The sequence below is a fragment of the Rhagoletis zephyria genome, unplaced genomic scaffold (genome assembly GCF_001687245.7).
Source record: "Rhagoletis zephyria isolate East Lansing unplaced genomic scaffold, Rhagoletis_zephyria_1.1 Rzeph_scaffold_00992, whole genome shotgun sequence".
NCBI lineage: Eukaryota > Metazoa > Arthropoda > Insecta > Diptera > Tephritidae > Rhagoletis > Rhagoletis zephyria.
The window spans coordinates 74065-95525 of NW_016158076.1; the positions used below are offsets into that span (position 1 = coordinate 74065).

At 39.3% G+C, this 21461-nt stretch overlaps 2 protein-coding genes across 2 annotated transcripts; both read right to left on the reverse strand.

The window, feature by feature from the left end:
- Positions 1-1323: 1323 nt before the first annotated feature.
- Positions 1324-10159, reverse strand: LOC108362341 (putative uncharacterized protein DDB_G0277255). The gene is made up of 2 exons (XM_017615272.1): positions 10137-10159; positions 1324-4225 (listed from the first exon to the last, which is right to left on the reverse strand). Exon 2 carries the CDS (start codon positions 3558-3560, stop codon positions 2184-2186), a length of 1377 nt encoding a protein of 458 aa, XP_017470761.1. The 5' UTR covers positions 3561-4225; positions 10137-10159; the 3' UTR covers positions 1324-2183.
- A 1057-nt stretch (positions 10160-11216) lies between these two features.
- Positions 11217-12568, reverse strand: LOC108362345 (uncharacterized). Its single transcript, XM_017615277.1, has 2 exons — positions 11622-12568; positions 11217-11560 (listed from the first exon to the last, which is right to left on the reverse strand). Exons 1-2 carry the CDS (start codon positions 12145-12147, stop codon positions 11454-11456), a joined length of 633 nt encoding a protein of 210 aa, XP_017470766.1. The 5' UTR covers positions 12148-12568; the 3' UTR covers positions 11217-11453.
- Between the last annotated feature and the right edge of the window lie 8893 nt (positions 12569-21461).

Genomic DNA, 21461 nt, shown 5'->3' on the forward strand with positions numbered 1-21461 from the left:
ATACGCGAAAAGGAATTTGGTGCTACATTTAACCCAAACGGTAATACTTTCCATCTGAATGCTCCTCGGTCCGTACTGAAGGAGGTAACGTCACGTGAATCAATATGTAAAGGGATTTCATGAAACCCTGAAAAAAGGTCTAAAGTTGAGAAATATTTCGCCCGTCCAAGGTTATCTAGAATGTCGTCTACTCGAGCAAGAGGGAACTTATCGGCAATCAATTTTTTGTTAACATCACGGAAGTCTACGCACATACGGTACGCTTTTTTACCATTAGTATCTTTTTTTGGAACAACAATTAAAGGACTATTATAATTCGAGTAACTTTCTTCGATTAATTCATTTTCTAACAACTTGTTAACTTGACGATTTATTTCTTCTCGTTGGGAATATGGTAATCGGTAGTTCTTTATGTAAACTAGGTTATTGTCTGTCAATCTTAGTTTTTGTTCGTAAAAGTTATTTAACGTCATTTTGTCATCGGGAAGTGCAAATATGTCTGCGTAATCTACGCACAAGTTAAGTAATTTGCTTTCAGCGTAACTAGGAATTTGTTTTTTCAAAACGTTAATCAGTTCTTTTGTCCGGTTGTCATCGTTTCTTGTCTTATTAAGGGAGTAAACGTTAAAATTAGAGAGTTTTTCAGTCCGAATGTTACAGTTCTTTACGTATTTTATTTCGTTTGTGGTACTTATGACTTTGACGATTGGGTTGTTTGTACTAATTATGCATCGTGCTGTGTATACACCGCTATCGATTTCTTGTGATTCCACAAAAAGTGGTTCTGGTGCACTTCCTAAATTAAAATGACGAAAAACTTCGCATCTGGGTGGAATCACGCAGGTATCGCTTTCAGTTCCGTGAAGAATCGGAATCGCGATTTTTTTGTTACCTACCCAGAAGGAAATGCAATTGCTTGCGTAGCTGATAACGCATTTATTGAATTTTAAAGTCTTTACCCAATATGCCGTCTGCTGGAATATTAAAGTCGTCGTTAACCACATGTAACGTATGTTTTATAAAAAAGTCCGAAAAAGTCAAATTTGTCGTTATTTTACCCAGAGTAGCAACAGTATTAGAAGTAACGCCCATTATGCGGATAATATCATTCGTATCAATTGGAAAATTTTTGGAAAAACGACATTTTTATTAAAGAAATGTCGGCTTGTGTGTCGACCAAAAATGTACATAACTTATTAGACCCGGAAACTTCTAATTGGATAAAATCTGAATAGTTTAGGTTTAAGCAGTAAATGCTTTTTGCTGTAGAAAAATCGTCTAGTTGTTTACTAGTTTACNTATGTAAACTAGGTTATTGTCTGTCAATCTTAGTTTTTGTTCGTAAAAGTTATTTAACGTCATTTTGTCATCGGGAAGTGCAAATATGTCTGCGTAATCTACGCACAAGTTAAGTAATTTGCTTTCAGCGTAACTAGGAATTTGTTTTTTCAAAACGTTAATCAGTTCTTTTGTCCGGTTGTCATCGTTTCTTGTCTTATTAAGGGAGTAAACGTTAAAATTAGAGAGTTTTTCAGTCCGAATGTTACAGTTCTTTACGTATTTTATTTCGTTTGTGGTACTTATGACTTTGACGATTGGGTTGTTTGTACTAATTATGCATCGTGCTGTGTATACACCGCTATCGATTTCTTGTGATTCCACAAAAAGTGGTTCTGGTGCACTTCCTAAATTAAAATGACGAAAAACTTCGCATCTGGGTGGAATCACGCAGGTATCGCTTTCAGTTCCGTGAAGAATCGGAATCGCGATTTTTTTGTTACCTACCCAGAAGGAAATGCAATTGCTTGCGTAGCTGATAACGCATTTATTGAATTTTAAAGTCTTTACCCAATATGCCGTCTGCTGGAATATTAAAGTCGTCGTTAACCACATGTAACGTATGTTTTATAAAAAAGTCCGAAAAAGTCAAATTTGTCGTTATTTTACCCAGAGTAGCAACAGTATTAGAAGTAACGCCCATTATGCGGATAATATCATTCGTATCAATTGGAAAATTTTTGGAAAAACGACATTTTTATTAAAGAAATGTCGGCTTGTGTGTCGACCAAAAATGTACATAACTTATTAGACCCGGAAACTTCTAATTGGATAAAATCTGAATAGTTTAGGTTTAAGCAGTAAATGCTTTTTGCTGTAGAAAAATCGTCTAGTTGTTTACTAGTTTACTCCTGCTCCCCCAGTGTTCGCTCCTGAGGGGCAAGAGCGTTTAAAGCACGGACTTTTGCATTCCTACTCCTACCGTTTGCTGTTCGTGCATTATTGTTCCTATTGGTGTTGTTGTTGGAATTAACCCGTGAACCATTGTTGTTATTATGATAGCGGTTTTCATTAGCGGGTCGATATCGTTGACTGTTATAGCTATTGAAGTTATTATTATTAGAAGAAAATGACCTGTTATTCCTATAAGCAGTAAAATTGCGAGTTGGGTTAGTCCCACGATAGCCACCACGTGAATTTCTAAACGTATTGATACCACGCGATCGAAAAGTTAAAACCTGTCGCTCCTTCACCTCATTATTCTGCTCTACAATTAGTTTTTCAACTACGTCTTTAGAATCGGAAAATTTTGTTGAAGCTAAAATAGATTTTACTAAATCAGACCTGGCGTTTAGACGACACACGTTAACAGTTTGCTCAATCGCCATTTCGTGAGCCTTTTCTTGAGTCATTCCTTCTATAATTAACGACCGCTCAAGTGAATCGGATAATTCTTGAACGCGTTTGGCAAAGTCTGAATAATTGTTGTTGTTAACGTGTAACGCCGCTATTTTTCCTGCCACAACTTTCGAGTTGTCAGGTTTGATTCTATTGCGTAGAGCAGATTTTATGTCACTAACAGAATTTATTTGTGTAGGTATGGCTTCGCGGGCTTTGCCCTCTAACTTGGATTTCAAAAATGCGATTAATGTACTGGTCAAATTTTCTTCAGCTAAGTCCTCAATCAAACTAATCTTATCTAAAAACGACTCGAGCGCTAACGGATCCCCACTATAATTTTCTCTATTAATCGAAGCACAAAGGCTTATAAAAGATTTCTTTTGCTCTGCTGTGGCCATTTCTGTCAAAACTTTGGAATAAATTGAAAAATTAGGTGAACTAGTTGCACTTGCTGGAATCTCTAGTACACTTAGCGAATCTTTTATGCTTGGAAGCGAAGCGCTTCTTTTAATGGCAAAACTCACTGAAGCTTGTGATTTTGCGTCGAAGTACTCTTCTTCGCTATCAGAGTTAGCTAAATCTGTTTTGAAAATTAATGCTAGAGGCTCTATTGGAATTTTAATCTGAGAATTCAATTTTATAAAACACTTGCTTAAAAGATCCTTGCAACGTGTTAACTTTACCTGTACTTCACTAAACTCACACGATTCGCTATGACCCTTGACGTGTAATAAAATGTTATTGTACGAGTTTATAAGTGAATCTCTATACTCGTTAAGTTTTGTTGCGTTTGTCGAAAGAGGACGATTTTGCAAAATTCGCTTCGAAATTTTTAAAAATTCTGAATAATTTTCTTTAAACTCTTCGTCAAATTTGGTCATAACACGTCAAGTTTAATAAAATATAAGAAAAATTACTTCCGTTAACTGTCGTTCACTGAGTTTAAAAAAAATGATAAGTAAATTTTACAAACTGTATTGAGTTATGTCCTTTTAGTCCACAATCCGCTGAAATTTTCATGCAAAGAGGCTGGGAGTATTTCACATGCAAAAGGAGTAGGTTTTATCTTGCAAATTCCCATGCAAATTAAAAGTAAGCTTTTTTCTCTAATGTTTTCATAATGTATTTCAAAAGATTTCAAAGATTGTCGAATATTTAAATTTTGGTACACATGTACATCAGTTAACTTTCGATAAATTCAGCAAGTTGTATTTTTAGAAAAAAGATAAAGCAATTAAATCGATAGGGAAAAATTGTATTGAGTCACTTAAAGCTAGTAATTTTTAATATTGTTGAAAAAGAAACTTACATTGAATCACTTAAGCTAAAAGTTTAATGTTGTTGAGAATCGTCACTTATATCTAGGTGGATACTTCAAAATTTTAGTTTTTATATATTTTTTTGTAAATTCATTTCTTTGAAAACATGTTTTTTCCCTTTTTTTGGAAATATTCGTTTAAATTTAATTTTTATAGGCTCTATTTGGATTTAAAATTTTTGTCGAAGGCTTTGAATTTCATGTAATCAAATGAAGTAAATGAAGTACCTTAATGGTAAATTGGTGTACATGTAGTAAAATAGTTTTATTTAATTTTAAGTCTTTGGCGTTTATTTTACACACACATTTCACATTAAAATATAAGGGCGAACTACGCTTGAAGGCGGTTGGTTTAACAATGAATTTCTGTCCTGTCGTTCATCTTGTCGAAGTCTAGTTTGGGGTGTGTTCAGTGCGGTCCCTTCGTTCATTTCGTTGTCTGGTGCGCATGGTTGCATTTGTCCACAATGGTATGCCTGTCAGGACCGTTCCTTTAGTCCGTCGTTCCAATCCCACATTCGGCCATCCTGCGCGATCATTCGGCCTCGGATGATGGGTCCCACCTTTTCATGAACTCAGCGACTGTGATGGTGCGGTTCGGGCCTTCGTGGTCCCCGACCTTCTCGACCGTGTAGCGTCCACGTCTCATAATTTTCACGACCTTATATGGCCCAAGGTATTTGGCTTTCAGCTTTAGACCCGACCCGTACTGCGTTCGCTTGATGGCTACTAGCTCGTCGGTTGTGTACTCGGTCTCGGCTTGTCGGTGTCGGTCATACGACCTTCGGTTCTCCGATTATGGCNACTTTCCTAGTCTGCTCCATCGGTCCGACATGGTCAATGTGGAGGGTACTCAGTGGCTTGTCCTCCTTATTAATGGGGTTCAGGAAGCCTTCCTTCTTGCCGGCCTTGGAATCGGTAACGATGCACTCTATGCAACTCCTGATGATCTTGACCACCTTTGCGTACAGCTGTGGTATGAAGTACGTCTTCTCTATAGCGTCTTGCGTCTTCTTTGCCGAGAAGTGGCCTTGCTTATGCGCCACTCGGATGATCTCTTCCTCCATAGCCGACGGCACAACTACGAGCTCCTTGATGGGATCTTTGTAGAGGATGTCGTACTTGACATAAAAGTCGTCGAAGCTGTCTTTCTCCAACACTTTGCGCACAGCTCGAATCCAGTCATCCTGCTGCTGGGCCTGCTTCAGACGGTGGCGTAGCGAATCCTCCAAGATCAGGCATGAGACTCGGCTAAGGGCGTCGACGTGACGCATCTTCGTGCCGCTGCGGTGCTCGATCTCGTAGTCGAAATCCTGAAGAAACATCGCCCATCGGGATACTCGCAGAGGAACATCTCGCTTCTTCATCGTCATCGTGAAGGCATTGCAATCGGTGACGATCATGAACTTGATTCCCATGAGGTACACTCGCCACTTCTTTAGCGCCTCTACGACTGCAAAGACCTCGAGCTCGTATGAATGCAGCTTCTCCTCGGACGGCTTCATCTTCCGGCTCATATACTGTATTGGGTGAAACTCCTGTTCGTCGACATCCTTCTGCAACAGGACTGCGCCGTAGCCAACCATGCTGGCATCCGTATGCACTTCCGTTACCGCTCGCGGGTTGTATAGTTTTAAGACTGGAGCGCTTGACAGCGCTTGACAGCGCTGACTTTAGCTGCTGAAACTCGGCTAGCTGGTCATCCTGCAGTGAGAACTTCGCGTCCTTCCGGAGTAAGTCGGATAGCGGTTTCGCGATCACAGCGTAGTTGTCGACGAATCTGCGAAAATACGACGTGAGTCCAAGAAAACGGTGCAAGGATTTCCTATCGTTTGGTAAAGGAAAATTCCTAATCGCGCTGGTTTTTGCTTCGGATGGCTGTATTGTGTTGTCCGTGATAATGTATCCGAGGAACTCGACCTTCTTCCTTAGGAACTGACATTTGTTCCACTTAACGCGCAAACCTTTCGCCGCGGCAACGCTCAATACTAGCTCCAACTTCTGGATGCCCTCGACTTCATCCTTGGAGGGAATGATCAAGTCATCCATGTACACCACGACCGTGCCGCTACGTACCAAGTCGTTCAAAGCTGCGGACACAAACCTCGTAAAGACTGCCGGCGAATTGGATATGCCAAATGGCACGTACAAAAACTCGAACTGTCCGCTGTGCGTTACGAACGAGGTATACTTCCGCGAGTCTGCTTCCACTGGAACATGGAAGAATCCATTTAGGAGGTCGAGCGTGGAAAAAACGTTGGCTCCCAGCAGCTGTTCGATAACGTCATCGATCATCGGCATTGGGAAATTATCGCGAACGATCTTTTCGTTTAAACGCCTGTAATCGCAACAGAGACGTTTGCTCCCATCCTTCTTGGCCACGAGAACGACCGGTGATGCATAGTTGGAGTTGCTCGGTTGTATAATACCCTCGGCTAGCCAGGTAGCTACCTGTTCGTCGACTATCTGCCGATCCGCATATGACAATCGCCTTGGCCGTTCAAATACCGGGACATCGTCTGTCAACAAGATCTTCATCTCCACTGGGGATGCGGAGTTCTTAGCTGGCTTGTAGGCTGCTACCAAACTCCGTACCTTGTCTGCTCGCTCCTCACTCAAATGGAGGAGATCCATTTCATGTTCTCCGTCCTGTTCCGATCCTGCCATCATACAAAGATTTCCGAACGCCACCTGCAGCTCGCTGATTCGACTCGAAGGTCTTTCATCGCGGGACTGCGCACGTTCCGCGCCTCGCTCGTTTACGCTCGCCTTGCCTGGGATCACATGCTCCCGTGAGGATCGTCCGATCTCACAGCCTCTCTCGTTGACATCGTGCCCACTGACACCTTCTAGCATCTCAACATGCCTATGCCGAACTCTGACCGCATCTGGCTGTCTAGCACTCTCTCGGAGTCTCCTAGCTGCGTCATTGATAACTTTGCAGACGAAGTCCAAATCCTCTCTGATCGAGTTTCCAAGACCCTCCTTTACCTGCCTACTGGCTACAACCTCACGCGCCACTGCCCCTTCGCATGGATCTGCTCCGTCTCGTCCTGCACCAGCGTAATTGCCGGCTACTGCCTTGCGCTCGAGTGCATCCTCGCGCCCGCTGGGCTCTGTCGCCTTGCTCCTAAACACGGCGCCGTCTTCGCTCACGATGAGGACTTGCTTCAGAACGTCATTTCCTATCACCATGGAGTAGCTGAGATCACGCTCCTTCGTCGCATGGAATGTGATGTCCANCTATCACCATGGGGTAGCTGAGATCACGCTCCTTCGTCACATGGAATGTGATGTCCACCGCAATACCATCGATGCACATGGGCAAACTAAAACAGCCGATTGTGGTCAGCGCGCTCTTCCCTATGCCCACCAATATACGCTTCTCTTTTCTTAATTCGACACCGAGGCCTAGCATCACCAACGTGTCGTTACGCATTAACGAAAGGTCTGACCCCGTGTCAATCAATGCCGAGACTGTTCGGTTAGCTAACCCAAAAAAATATGTCTTTAAAAATCAGACCGGTTTTGTTCACCGCCATCATGTTAGCGGCGCTCTCTCGCTTCGCCCCGTTCCCAGCATTTTTGCATTCGTTGGCGCGGTGCCCTCTGTTACCACACTTGAAACAGATAACACCCTTACGCGGACAGTTCCGAGCTAAATGTGAACTGTCGCCACAGTTGAAACAAACAGCGCCTTTGCGTGGACAGTTCCGCGCTAGATGTGAGCCATCACCACAGTGAAAACAACGCTTGCTAATCGCGCCACTACCCGCGGGAACTCTGGTCGAAGATGTAGGTTGCATTTGACTCGCGTTTGAAGACGGAGGTTTATTTGCGCGTACTTTCTCGAAGATCTTGATTTGGTCCTTCAGCTACTTGATGTTTCTCGCCTGATACAAGTTGCTCTTGTTTATCTTGCTGTCTGGGATTCCTTCGATGAAATATTCCATCAAACTGGAATCGTCCAGGTCAATTGGTTTGCCGATCTCCATCATCGCGTACAAATATTCGCGCAGATCTTCGCCCGGTCGCTGACGGCGATTTCGGAGGGTGCGGTGTACCTCGACTGCAGAAACGCGAACTCCAAACTCGGAACGCAGTGCTGATTTTAGCGAATCCCAACTGCTAATTCCGTTCTGGCTTCTTACGAAAAGTTTTGCCGCGCCCGTTAATAGCTGCTTAGCGTAGATTAGCCTTTGTAGGTCACTCCACTGCACCGCCGTCGCGTTGTCCTCGAAGTCCCCCAGCCACTGCTCGAAGGTGGGTTGACCAAAACCGCTAAACTTCGAAAGCGAGTCTTCTATATCGCGGATCGTGAAAGTTGGACGATTAGCTCTGGTTGCTGGAACGCTTCGACCGCTCGCCGCGTCGTTAAAATCGCTACCGTCGTCATCACTAGCGTTCAGGCCGAAGTGTTCGAGGAGTCTGTCTCGTAACGTCGGTTTACGTCCACTAGTGTCAAGCCCCAACCCTTCCAACTTTTCCCTCAGTCCTTCTACAGTCAATGCAAAAATTTCGTCGCGGTCCATGTCTACAGAATTTCAAAATTAATGGTTACAATGTAAAATTGAGATTGATATAGTATAATGAACAATGTGTGAACTAACGAACGTATTTAAATTACATGAAATTTACTTGCTCAAAACAACAACAAACTTATTCACTTAGCTGAGCTACGTATGGTTCTTCTCCCTCGCCGCTGTCTAATTACTCGTACTCGTACTGTACTTCGCTTGTTAACGTCCCTCGTTGACGATGCTACCTGGCTCTGGCACCGTTTCGCTGCCGTGCTAAACACCGCTATGTACGCCGCTTCGATGCGTGCGTTTGCTGCACCCGTCCCTCGTTGACGGTGCTACCTGGCTCTGGCACCGTTTCACTGTCGCGTTAAACGCAACTCGGTGTTCGCGTTTGTCGCTGGACTGCGCGCACGTCGTTTTTGCGCACACTTGCTGTTGCGCCCACTTTGCCGATGCGCACACGTTGCTGCGCGCACTTGGACGCCGCGCGCACTTTGATGCTGCGCACACTTGCTGTTGCGCACGCTTACTACTGCGCGAACTTGGATGCCGCGCACACTTGCTGTTGCGCACGCTTACTGCTGCGCGCACTTGGATGCCGCGCGCACTTGCTATTGCGCACACTTACTGTTGCGCGCACTTCGCTGCTGCGCGCGCTTTGTTGCTACGCACACTTCGCTCCCACGCGCGCTTCACTGTTTAACGGGCTTAGCGGTACCCTCGATTGCCTCTACAGCTTGATGGCTGTACCCGGAGCAATGCGCAATATAGTAACTGTATGTTGGGTAACGGACCTAACGGTCTGCGAATGGCGTGGTACAGTTTTGCTATATACGCGCCGAAAAGGGAGATTTTTATGGCTTAAATCGCCCCACAGTCACACACAGTCGAATTCCGTATAAACCTGTCGCACACGCACGTTATCTGCAGGGGTTTACTATAACACCGGTTTTTATTTAAAGTACAATTTTAGAACGCACTATGTATGTACTCGTTGGTTTGGCCGAGTTGAAAATTTTCACGCAACCGAACATAACCGTTTGTTAGCGTCACTTCGCGAATAGCGGTTTGTGTGGCGTGGTTAGCTCGAATCGCCGTTACTTTTCCAGCTATAATTTTTGCGAAATATTTTCTTGCATAGGTTTTTTCCGTTTATAAATTTAGATTTAATGATCGTAGGTATCAACTTGTGGTTTGAAATTATTAAGTTTTAATTTTCGGCACCGCCTAGCCTATCGCGCACGCACACACAAGAAACATACATACACACGTATGCACACGCACAAAAATTTTCGCAAAACAGTTCCACGTTCACGGAGTGGATTTTATGCCACTTCACGACACCACTTTGTAGTAAAACAGGTTTATTTAATTAATTTTAAGTCTTTGGCGTTTATTTTACACACACATTAAAATATAAATGCGAACTACGCTTGAAGGCGGTTGGTTTAACAATGAATTTCTGTCCTGTCGTTCATCTTGTCGAAGTCTAGTTTGGGGTGTGTTCAGTGCGGTCCCTTCGTTCATTTCGTTGTCTGGTGCGCATGGTTGCATTTGTCCACAATGGTATGCCTGTCAGGTCCGTTCCTTTAGTCCGTCGTTCCAATCCCACATACATATACATATATATGTATGTATGCGCAGAACCATGATAAAAATATAGTAAGGTAGAACCGCTGAGAGGCACTTTTAAAATTCTTGACGTTTCCAAACAATTTAATTTTTAAATTTACTCACAAACTCACACACACAATTTCATTTTCAATCTCAAGCAACAACAATTTCGAACAATTTCAATTTTTTATTTTCACTTTTATATGATTTTAAAATGTTGGCAAACTTCAAAAAAAAAATCATGGCCGACAAATTGAGAGAACGGTTATACCTTGCTGTGTTTTTATCATGCGCAGAACTGCGAAACTTTAGTTTGCTTTTGTAAATTCAATTTCAAAAGAATTTTTTTTTTGTTAATGAAGTAAATCACTTAAAGCTAGAAAAATATGGCAAGAGAAGTACATATGTGCGTAATCGCCAATTTTAGTTTGGTTTTATAGATTCAATTTCAAAAGTTTTTTTTTTTAATCAGATAATTCACTCAATGCTAGAAAAATGGAGTAGTAGAAGCATATACGCTTCAGAACTTTTAGTTCAATTATGTCAATTCAATTTCGAAAAAAAAATTTGCTTTATTTTGTTAATCAAATGAAGCACTTAGTGCAAGAAAAATTGCGAAATAGAAGTACATATTTATATGTATATGTATGTACATGTTTCAATCATAAGTTCGAAATTTTTTTTTTTTTTTGTTAATCAAATGAGGCACTTGGCGCTAAAAAGGAGAAATGGAATACATATATATATGTATCTATATGGTTCAATCATAAATTCGCAAAAAAATTTTGTTAATCAAATAAAGCACTTAAGGCATATATGTAATACTTCTATATTGGCTGTAAGCTAATTTCTCAATGTGTAAGCATTCCGAAATCAAAGTGAGACAGTCTAGTACCGTTTTTGTCAATGTATTGTGTACTTGAGCGCCGTTTTTTTATATGTGTTGTGTACATGTTTATTTATAAACGTATGTGTTCCTTTTCTTTCGTACGTGTTTATTGATATATCTGTACTGTAGTGTTTTCGGACGGTACTAGCTCTTACTGCCAATATAGGAGTATTACATATATGACTTAAGGCTATCAAAAAAATGGAGGTACATGTATGTACATAAGTACAAGCTTGTTTAAATAAATCAATTCGAATTCAATTTTTCTAATGTTTTAATTAGAAACGCCAATTTTGCGCAAAAATCATGGTGGTATCCACTTTATATTGAAAAACGTTTTGTAATGGTAAATACTAGTAGTAATTATAAAATCCGTTGGAAAAATCTGGCAAGTAATGTTGCTATGTGGTTACTATCCCGCGCCGAAGTCTTATTTTGCTGTTGCTGTATTTTTGGCTTTCGTCTCACTGCCGTTATATTTGTAACTCCTCTGCTTCTTGCTGTCGGTCCACAAATCCATTGTACCAGTACACCTGCCTAAAATATATTTTGTAATATTGCACATACTTATAGGGGGAAATAAAAGAATGCAATCTACCTTTTTCCATGTACGGTCGAATGTTATTGACGAATATTTCACGTTCAGAAGTGTGGACTTTCAGTAGTGTACGGCTTATCGTAGTAGAATGTGGCAGTATATCGATTGAAAATTTTTTTGTTCCTAACTTGACACCTACTTCTATTAGACATCGTGCCATGTCTTTGAAACCAGAACCATTTACAGCGTCAAATGATCGTAGATCTCGAGCAACAAACTCAACACAACTTCTGGTCACTTCATTTCGGATTTCTTCATTTACAAAAACGCACGATTTTCTCCTCTTTGTCTCAGTTAAATTTTCGTTTTCGCTTAATCGTTTGTAGCAAGTATGCTTTTTTAAATTTGAAGGACTACTTCCTATTCCAAACTTAAATATTTTCTGGCATCGTTCACACAAAACATACGGCACTATTTCCAACGTACTGGAATTTATAATTTTCTTAAAGTTTTTCCATACGTCACTGGAGCCAGTAGCCTCAATCGCAGAATATTCTCCCGATTTTACTTTATTTAGCACTTCCATTTTGCCATAAAATCTTGTTTTTGATGCTTTCACGTTTTAATGAATTTTTAAGTTTTGTCATTGTGACAAATTTTTCAAATTTAACTTCGCTCAACAAAAGCGTCTCATATGAAAATGATGATATGAAAAAATATCCGTTTGCTACCAAGTAAAACGATGCTTTGCCAACGATGTCAAACATAAATTCAAGTATTCGCATCGTTTCTATTCATACTCGGCGATTATTAACTTGTTATATTTTTACTTATTCGTGCAGGTCTCTACTTCACACGTCGTTGGCGAGACAGCAACGGATCAACATCGCGAGTGGCTGTTCTGTTTTGTTTCTCGAATGCAAAGATGCCTGCGAGAAATATATATGTGACCTGGTCTACGGAAAGGGGGCTTAGGTGTCAAAAAATCAATTTTCACTTTTTGGTTGATTCGGATGGAAGATGAGATGCTTTTTCACGTGGTGAAAAGCAGAAAATCCTAACTTGCTTAGAAGTGTACTAAAAATGTAGAGAAAGAAGAGTAAAAATACGACAAAATATAATTTATTGGTAATGAACAAAATACATTGAATTATAAGCTATAAAGACATGATTATACACACAAAAAGGAAAAACGAACGACAAACAGGTACTCTGTAGAAGGTAAATTGAATTCTATGCCTCATAACTTCTGTATCCTGTCTCTGTCCATATTCCTTCCGCCAAGCAAGCTTTGCGTATACACTTTCTAGCTTTTCGTTACTCATAATTCCAGCTTCGATGTGACTTAGTATCATTAAATCAAGTTCATTTTTCGACATCTCTAAACAATTGTTCCGCGTACTCTCGATCATTTCCCGTGGTATCAGTGTATGGCATTCATTATTACAACAATCTTTTGACAGAAATTTTGTTACCAGCTCCTCCTCCTTTACATCAACAACATACAGGTCCATCTTAACAAAAGTTTGTTCGGTATCATCTTCTGCCTGAGATACACATACTTCGTCTTCATCATCATCGCTCTCTTCATAGTTTTCATCATCGTTTTCATCATCCTTTTCATGGAAATATTGTCCGTATACGGCACTGAACTCCTCATCAACACTCATGTTTCATTTCATGCGAAATGCGAAGACGATAATCAACAGAAACAGTAAACGTCACTTCTTCAGTGTTACTTTTTTAAATGTTCCACACTAGCAACTTACACGATGAACTATAATAATATTCCGACCAACAACAACACTTACTGGACCAACAACAACACTTACTGGACGTCCGGCGCGGAGAACAATTAACGAGATAATGAGAAACTGACCAAACGAGTTGCTTACTTTTAACAGCTTTTTCACAGAAAACTAGTTTTCGCACGTAAGCTCCCTTTTCGTAGACCAGGTCACATATATATCGTCGTTTAAAGTGCAAAACCGCGTATCAACAAAATGCAAAACCGCGTATCAGCAAAATGCAAAACCGCGTATGTGAAGTTGTAGAAATTATTTTCTAGAGCGTAAAAACACTCATATTTCAAATTGGTTCTCAAAGCAATCGCATTTCTGGATAGTATATTTCAGGACGAATGGATAAGGATTGAGCCAAGAGCTTGTGTGAGCAAATCCAATTTTTGGCAGCCAATGTCAGTTACGGTTTTGCAGAATGACGATACGCGGTTTTGTACTTTAAACGACGATATGTATAAATGTTTGTAATGCTTGAAAATGCTTTTGATGGAATGAAACGCCGTTCGTGTTGTACGGCATTTAAAACAGGAAATATGCTATTTAATAGACGTTTTTAATATTTCCATAAAGATAGGGAAAGTTTCGTAAGGAGGAGAAACTCGGTCAAACACTAACATATGGGTGTTTCCATACAGCCGTACGCGACATTAGTACGCTTATAGAGTAACGTAAATCTATCAAAAAGAGAAGTTACTGAAAAAAAAGATTACGGTTATGTTGCAACCAAAGGGTACTATGTTTGAGAAAAAAATAAGCAGCCTCGAAACTTTGGTGTGGAAAATATCCGTTCAAAACCAGGTGATAACGTACGCGACAAAAAAGAAGTGGTTTTAAGGCACATATACATATATGCGAAAGTCTGCGAATCATGAGTTTTTCTTTTCTTTAAAAATTCCTTTACTTCCTTCCATTTTTACAATCCTTCCATTTTTTGATAGAAATTATCTCTGGTTAGTTTTTATTAAAAAAAATTATAATAACGTACGCGACATAACGTGCGCGACAGATTTTTCCCCCATACAATATTTTTTACTAGTAACACATACTAAATAAAATTTTTTCAGTTCATCTCTCCACCGTTTCGCGTTTTCAAAACCTTTTTCCACCATCTGAATACGAAATTTAAAGTTATAAAGCCGTTTGAATTCATTTGCTTGCATTTTCGGTTTACATTTTCATGGAAACACGCATATATGCGAAAGTCTGCGAATCATGGGAGTTTTTCTTTTCTTTAAATATTCCTAAACTAAGCTAAATAATGTACCTTTACAATCCTTTCATATTTTAAGAGAAATTATCGATGGGTGGTTTTATATTCAAAAAAAAAACAATAACGTACGCGACATAACGTACGCGACAATTTTTCTCGTAAGTAATAAAATGTATTTATTGAGAACTCTTCCCGCCACCGTTTCATTGTTTTACAACTATTCTAAATAATTTAAATGGAAAATTTGCAATTAACATTGGTTTTGATGTATTTGATTGAAATTTTCGTACTTACAATAACGTATGCGACAAACTTTAAAGGGTAATAAAATTTGTTTTACTTCGGTTGGAAAGAAAATTTTACTGTATATCTTTAACTGGAAGAATTCTCGCTTAAGAATTGTAATCTGCATTACCTGCGACTGCCAATATACAAATGACATAGACAAACAATGTTTTTGCATAACGTACACGACATTAGAATACTATCAGAAGCAAATCAAAAAATTACCGTTAACCGAGCTCTAGCTTCTCCTTTTTCTCATTTTTATAGTTAGTTGTTATTGCAAATTTCATTTTAAGATGTAATTGTAATGTTTCAAATCTCTTAATTTAGTTAATAGGAAAGAGAAAATAGTTCATTTCATTAGAGAAAACTGAGTCGAGGAGACACTCAGTTTTACTCTTAAATTTTTGAGTTTTAAAATTGCAATAAGCTGAAATACTTCTATAATATAAAAATTCCAGTATTTTACTCTTATTAATTCGTCTTAAAAACCCTTTTCAGTTGTTTTTATTTTTTCAGTCCTGGTTGACATTTTCATGGAAACACCCATATGTGTAAGCGCCAACCTATTACACAGGTTTCAAAAAAAAAAGTGTATGCTTATTAAACCAAATACTATATCCCTATGCTATTCGACATGCTGAATGCGAATCCTAGGTCCGTTAGCCTCCATCACGTCAAGTTCGTGGTCATTTGAAGGTCAAGTAGGGAAAAATTCATATATAAAATATTTTATATTTCCTACCGGGCTGCTCATGCGGAACACCAACACTTGCGCTCACCAACACAGCTACAGTTTTACTTTTGCCGACCTATAGCCATCAAAATATGCTCTCAAAAACTCAAAGCGCTAACGTTATTAACATTATCTTCACGATAAACCCAATCTCCCATGAATTTGCATGAGGCATATTAAAAAGAGTTAATATGTGTATACTAGTTGATGGCATCATGATAAAAATATATATTGTAAGGTAGAACCGCTGAGAGCAACTTTTAGCATTTTTGACGTTTGCAAACAATATGACTTTTAAATTTAAAACCCACACACATATTCTCATTTTCAATCTCAAACAACAAACATTTTATATGAAATTAAAATGAAGGCAAACCTCAAAAAAGGCTTGGCCAACGAATTTAGATCTATCTTATTCGGTTTTTATCATGGATGGCGAAAAAAATTTGTCACTCACATTATGTTTCTATGTACATAAGCGTGGGCCGAAAATCCGCTTTTTTAGAATTTTGATTGGTAATAGCAAAAATATGGTTCATTATGCTTTAAAAAAATCTGTGTGAAATTTGGAATTTTTTGGTCAATATCCTAGGCTCGCCCAAGCCCATCAAAGTTCAATATGCTCAAAAAATAAAAATTAATAAATAAATTAATTAATAAATTTTTGTACTAAAATTGCAATAATCTTCGAAATTATTAGTCCTACATAATTTGGTATATGGACATTTTTTGTAGAGAATCGAAGTTAGATATGAAATATTTTTGAAGTGAATCTTCATTAGCGGCGGTTGGTTGGTTGGGAGTAAATTGGCAAATTCAACGGAAATTGCACACGGAAATGATGCAACGGAAATGGTGCAACGGAAGTGGTGCAACGGAAATGGTTGGGACTGAAACAAGTGCTTCTTGTGTGTATGCATATGGTATTAATTTAACAACAATTTTCTCTGCAACGGAAATGGTGCAACGGAAATGGTTGGGGCTGAAACAAGTGCTCCTTGTGTGTATGCATATGGTATTAATTTAACAAAAATTTGCTAATAAAAGGATAGAAAAAGACCAATACAAGAATGAAAGTAAAGGTGACTACGTACATAGATAAAGAAGAGGATAAAGGCAAAGGTAAAAATAAAAACATAAACAAAGATGCATAAAGATAAAGGCAAAAATGAAGACCAAGGTAAATTTAAACACTTTACTTTTATATATAAGGGCAAAGGTGAAGGGTATATGTAGATGAAGAAAATGATAAACATAAAAGTAAAGACAAAGAGAAGGATGAGGATCCCGATAAAAGTAAAGATGAAAATAGGGAAAGAAAGATTAAAATAAAGGTAATTAAAGAGGAAAGGACATAGAGAGAACCATAGAGACTCAATCTGGGAACTATTTTGGGATTTTAGAGATTTTCGGGATTCTCGAGACTTATCGATAAAATAATCCATATTTTTATCGGTTTTGTTATCGATATTTTTATCGATTTTGTTATCGAAATTTTTACCGATATTGTTATCAATTTTCCTATCGATATTTTCGGAACTTCACGATATAATAATCGATATTTTTATCGATTTTGTTTTCGGTATTTTAATCAATATTTTTAACCATTTTGTTAGCGATAATTTTTTCGATTTTGTTATCGATATTTATCGATTTCGTTATCTATATTTATTGATTTTGGTATCGATTTTGCTTTTGATATTTATATATTTTGTTATCGAATTTTTTATCGATATTTATCGATTTTGTTAACGGTGTTTATCGATTTTGTTATCGATATTTATCGATTTTGTTATCGATATTTATCGATTTTGTTATCGATATTTATCGATTATGTTATTGATATTTATCGATTTTGTTATCGATAGTTATCGATTTTGCTAACGGTATTTATCGATTTCGTTATCAATATTTATCGATTTTGTTATGGATATTTCGATCGATTTTATCAATATTTTTATCGATTCTGTCATTGATATTCTTTCGATATTTTTATCGAGTCTCTAATAGATTTTACTACCAATATTATTATCGATTTCGCTAACGACATTTTTATCGAATTTTTCATCGATTTGGTATAAGGAAGAAGATAAAGGAAAACAGAATAACATAAATATAATTAGAACGAACAGGGGTAGAGGTAGGGATCTAGATAGAAAAGACAAAAAATAAAACCTTAAGCAAAAGCAGATGTACATATGTATGTATGTATATTGGTTATGAGACAGAATAGATATCGTCGTTTAAAGTGCAAAACCGCGTATCAACAAAATGCAGAACCGCNGACAAAAAATAAAACCTTAAGCAAAAGCAGATGTACATATGTATGTATGTATATTGGTTATGAGACAGAATAGATATCGTCGTTTAAAGTGCAAAACCGCGTATCAACAAAATGCAGAACCGCGTATGTGAAGTTGTAGAAATTATTTTCTAGAGCGTAAAAACACTCATATGGTTCTCTTTTTTATAAAGCAATCGCATTTCTGGCTAGTATATTTCAGGGCGAATGGATAAGGATTGAGCCAATAGCTTGTGTGAGCAAATCCAATTTTTGGCAGCCAATGTCAGTTACGCGGTTTTGCAGAATGACGATACGCGGTTTTGTACTTTAAACGACGATACGCATGTAACGTAAGTTTCACTTCTCCAGTATGGCCCAGGCGCACTTACTTTTTTTTTTAGTACTTGGACTTTGATTGACTTGAGCGAACATAGGATACTGACCAAAAATTTTCACATTTCACACAGATTAGTTTTAGAGCGTAATGAACCATATTTTTGCTATTACCAATTTAAATTCTAAAAGAGTGGATTTTCGGCCCACGCTAATGTGCATATATATGTAATGGCCACTCGCTCGCACAACGCAACGGGACAATGCAATTTTTACTTGAACCAGGGATGGAAAACGAAGTTTTTAAATTGTACCTAATTTGAGAAAAAATATATACAGTGCCAGACAAAAGTATTGGCACAGAGAATTTTTCGCAATATATTCAAAGTGTTTGTTTCTAATGTATTCTCAATATTTTTTAATAAAAATATAGTTCACACCTCACCATAAAACATAAAAATAAAATCTCTAAACTTTGTGCAAAACTCAGGAAAATTCAGTAAATTTGTGTACTAACTTGCAACTTTCTATTCAGATTGCTGGAAAAATTCTAGGTATGCAGTTTTATATCCCATTCCATTCTAATATAACAAGGTGCAAATTTAATTTGCGTTTGGTTTAATTTAATTTGCGTTTGGGTGAAATTAATTTGCGTTTGGGTTATATTAATTTGCGTTTGGTTTAATTTAATTTGCGTTTGGGTTAAATTAATTTGCGTTTAGTTTAATTTAATTTGCGTTTGGGTTAAATTGATTTGCGTTTGGTTTAAATAAATGTGCGAATGCTATATAATTTTTTTTAATATAACAACAGTTTTAGTGATTTTTTTTAACAAACTTTTTATACAACATCGCCTGATAACCAACCTGGGATAATTTCTTTTATATCAAAATTTCACAGTTTCTGTTAGTTGGGTTATATTCCACTTCAAACTGCTCAGTTTACATCGGTAAATGCCATTTTTCCCCATTTTTTCAAACGGTTCCGAAGGGATCTGTGGTGGATCCTGAAGGGAGGGGGTGCGGCTTGTCGTAAAAAGGGGACTGTCCCCTTTCGAATAAGGGCGGTTTAGGGGCCACGCCCCCTCCCCCTCCGCCCCCACCCCCAAAGCGGTGGGCCAATAACTAAACATTTCCCATACATATATTAATGATTTACATACACTATTGACACAGCAAATTTTTCACAATATATGCAAATAATTTTTTTTTAATATTTTTGCACCAATTTTTTATAAAAATATGGTTGATTCTACGAAAAAAATAACAAAAATATAATTCCCAAACTACTTGCAAAACTCCCGAAAATCCAGCAAATTTTTATGCAAATTTTCAACTTTTTAATCAGATTTTTTGGAATTTTTTCGAGTATGCAGATTTGTATCCCAATCAATTTTGTTACAATAAAGTACACGGTTTAAGTAGCTAGGAATTACCGTTGATTTTTGGCATTTATTTCGCGCAGTCTCTTCCATCAAACAAAAAAAAATTATTTCGAATACGCTTTATATGGAAAAAATGCAAAACACCTTCAACAAAAAAATTCTCAAAAACCAATGCGATGTACTAACTCCGAGTTAACGATTCTAGTAGCGTTGGACCTGTCTAAAGGCTTTTGACACTGTCAGCCATTCCACGCTACTAGAAGATATAGAGGCTTCCTCTCTCCCACAGTGGCTCAAACGGTGGTCGGCAAATTATCTGAGTGGTCGACACTCGTCGGTAATGTTTAGAGACAAATCGAGCAAACTTAGAAAAATAAAACAGGGGGTTCCACAGGGTGGTGTCCTTTCCCCGCTACTGTTCAACTTTTATATTTCAAATCTACCTCAACCAGCAGAGGGTCTCGATTGTCTCCTACGCCGACGATTGCTCGAGCATGGCGACTGGGAATGGAATTGATGACCTGTGTTCGAAAGTAAACGGATATCTCTCCGATATTTCTCACTTCTTCACTGCAAAGTGTCTAGCCCTCTCCCCTACGAAATCCTCTGCGACCCTGTTCACCACCTGGGGGAAGGAGGTCAGGCTACCGCTGGGAATTCACGTCGATGATACACAAATTCCGCGGTGAATAACCCCAAAATACTCGGAATAACATTCGACAGCCTGCTCTCCTTCTTTGCGCACGCAACCGCTATTGGAAACAAAGTACAGAGATACTTCGCCGACCTAAACGGGGTTAGATCGCCGAAACAACAGCCCTTGGTCGGGTAAAACCCGAGTCATTCCGGTACGTAGAACCGGCTGTCGTGAGAATGAATCTCGGTGAACGTAAGTTCCGCAGGGCTGTCACTGCTGCTGCAGCTCGCTTCATACCGGCAGGATGTATAACGGACCCACGTCCAAACTTCCCTGCCGAAGCGCCTGTTATAGCCGATGAGCGTGATAGCCTTCGTCAGGCCTATCCCGGAGATCCCCGTATCAGGGATATCAACGCGGAGATTCGGCAACTAGTAAACGTACATAAGCGGAAGAAGTGGGAGGAGCATCTGAAGACCTGTAACTTCACCTCTGGTGTGAGCAAGCTTTGGTCAACCGTGAAGTCGCTGTCCAATCCGACGAAGTACGACGACAGAGTCGAAATTTCCTTCGGCGACCATGCTTCGTCGGACCCGGAGCGATGCGCGAGCTGTTTTAGCCGGCAGTTCATACTGCATCCTCCGGTGGACAAAGCCGAGCGTCGAGTGACCAGAAGNTGTCAATAAAGGACAGTACGCTATTGTCAATAAAGTACAGAGCCGCAACAAGGTCCTCAAGTCGCTAGCCGGCAGTACTTGGGGCAAAGACAAAGAAACGTTGCTGGCAACATACATGGCAATAGGCCGGCCGGTTTTGAACTACGCAGCGCCAGTGTGGTCGCCGGGGACTAGTAGGACGCAGTGGACGAAGCTACAGGCTGTACAGAACACCGCACTCAGGACAGGGACAGGATGCCTCCTGATGTCGCCCGAACACCATCTCCACGGCGAGGCGCAAATGCTCCCCGTAAAGGAACACAACGTAATGCTCTGCAAGCAGTTCCTGATCGGGAGCCACAGAAGTGGCCACCGAAACAGACAGCTGCTTTCAGAGGAGCCCTCGCCTAGGCACGTCAGGAGGCATCTATATGAACTGACGGACGAAGTCCAGAGGTTCATCAAGCAACCTCTGGACCCGACAGCTTACCGACTGGCCCTGAACGGCATTCACAGGGAGTCAGTCTCGAGTTATGTAGACTCTAGACCTGTGAATGCCGTTCTAGGCATACC

Coding starts and splice junctions, on each gene's coding strand:
- LOC108362341 (XM_017615272.1), bottom strand. CDS start 3,560: ATGACCAAATTTGACGAAGAGTTTAAAGAAAATTATTCAGAATTTTTA.
- LOC108362345 (XM_017615277.1), bottom strand. CDS start 12,147: ATGGAAGTGCTAAATAAAGTAAAATCGGGAGAATATTCTGCGATTGAG. Junction 11,561..11,621: donor TCGACCGTACATGGAAAAAG/GTAGATTGCATT, acceptor AATATATTTTAG/GCAGGTGTACTGGTACAATG.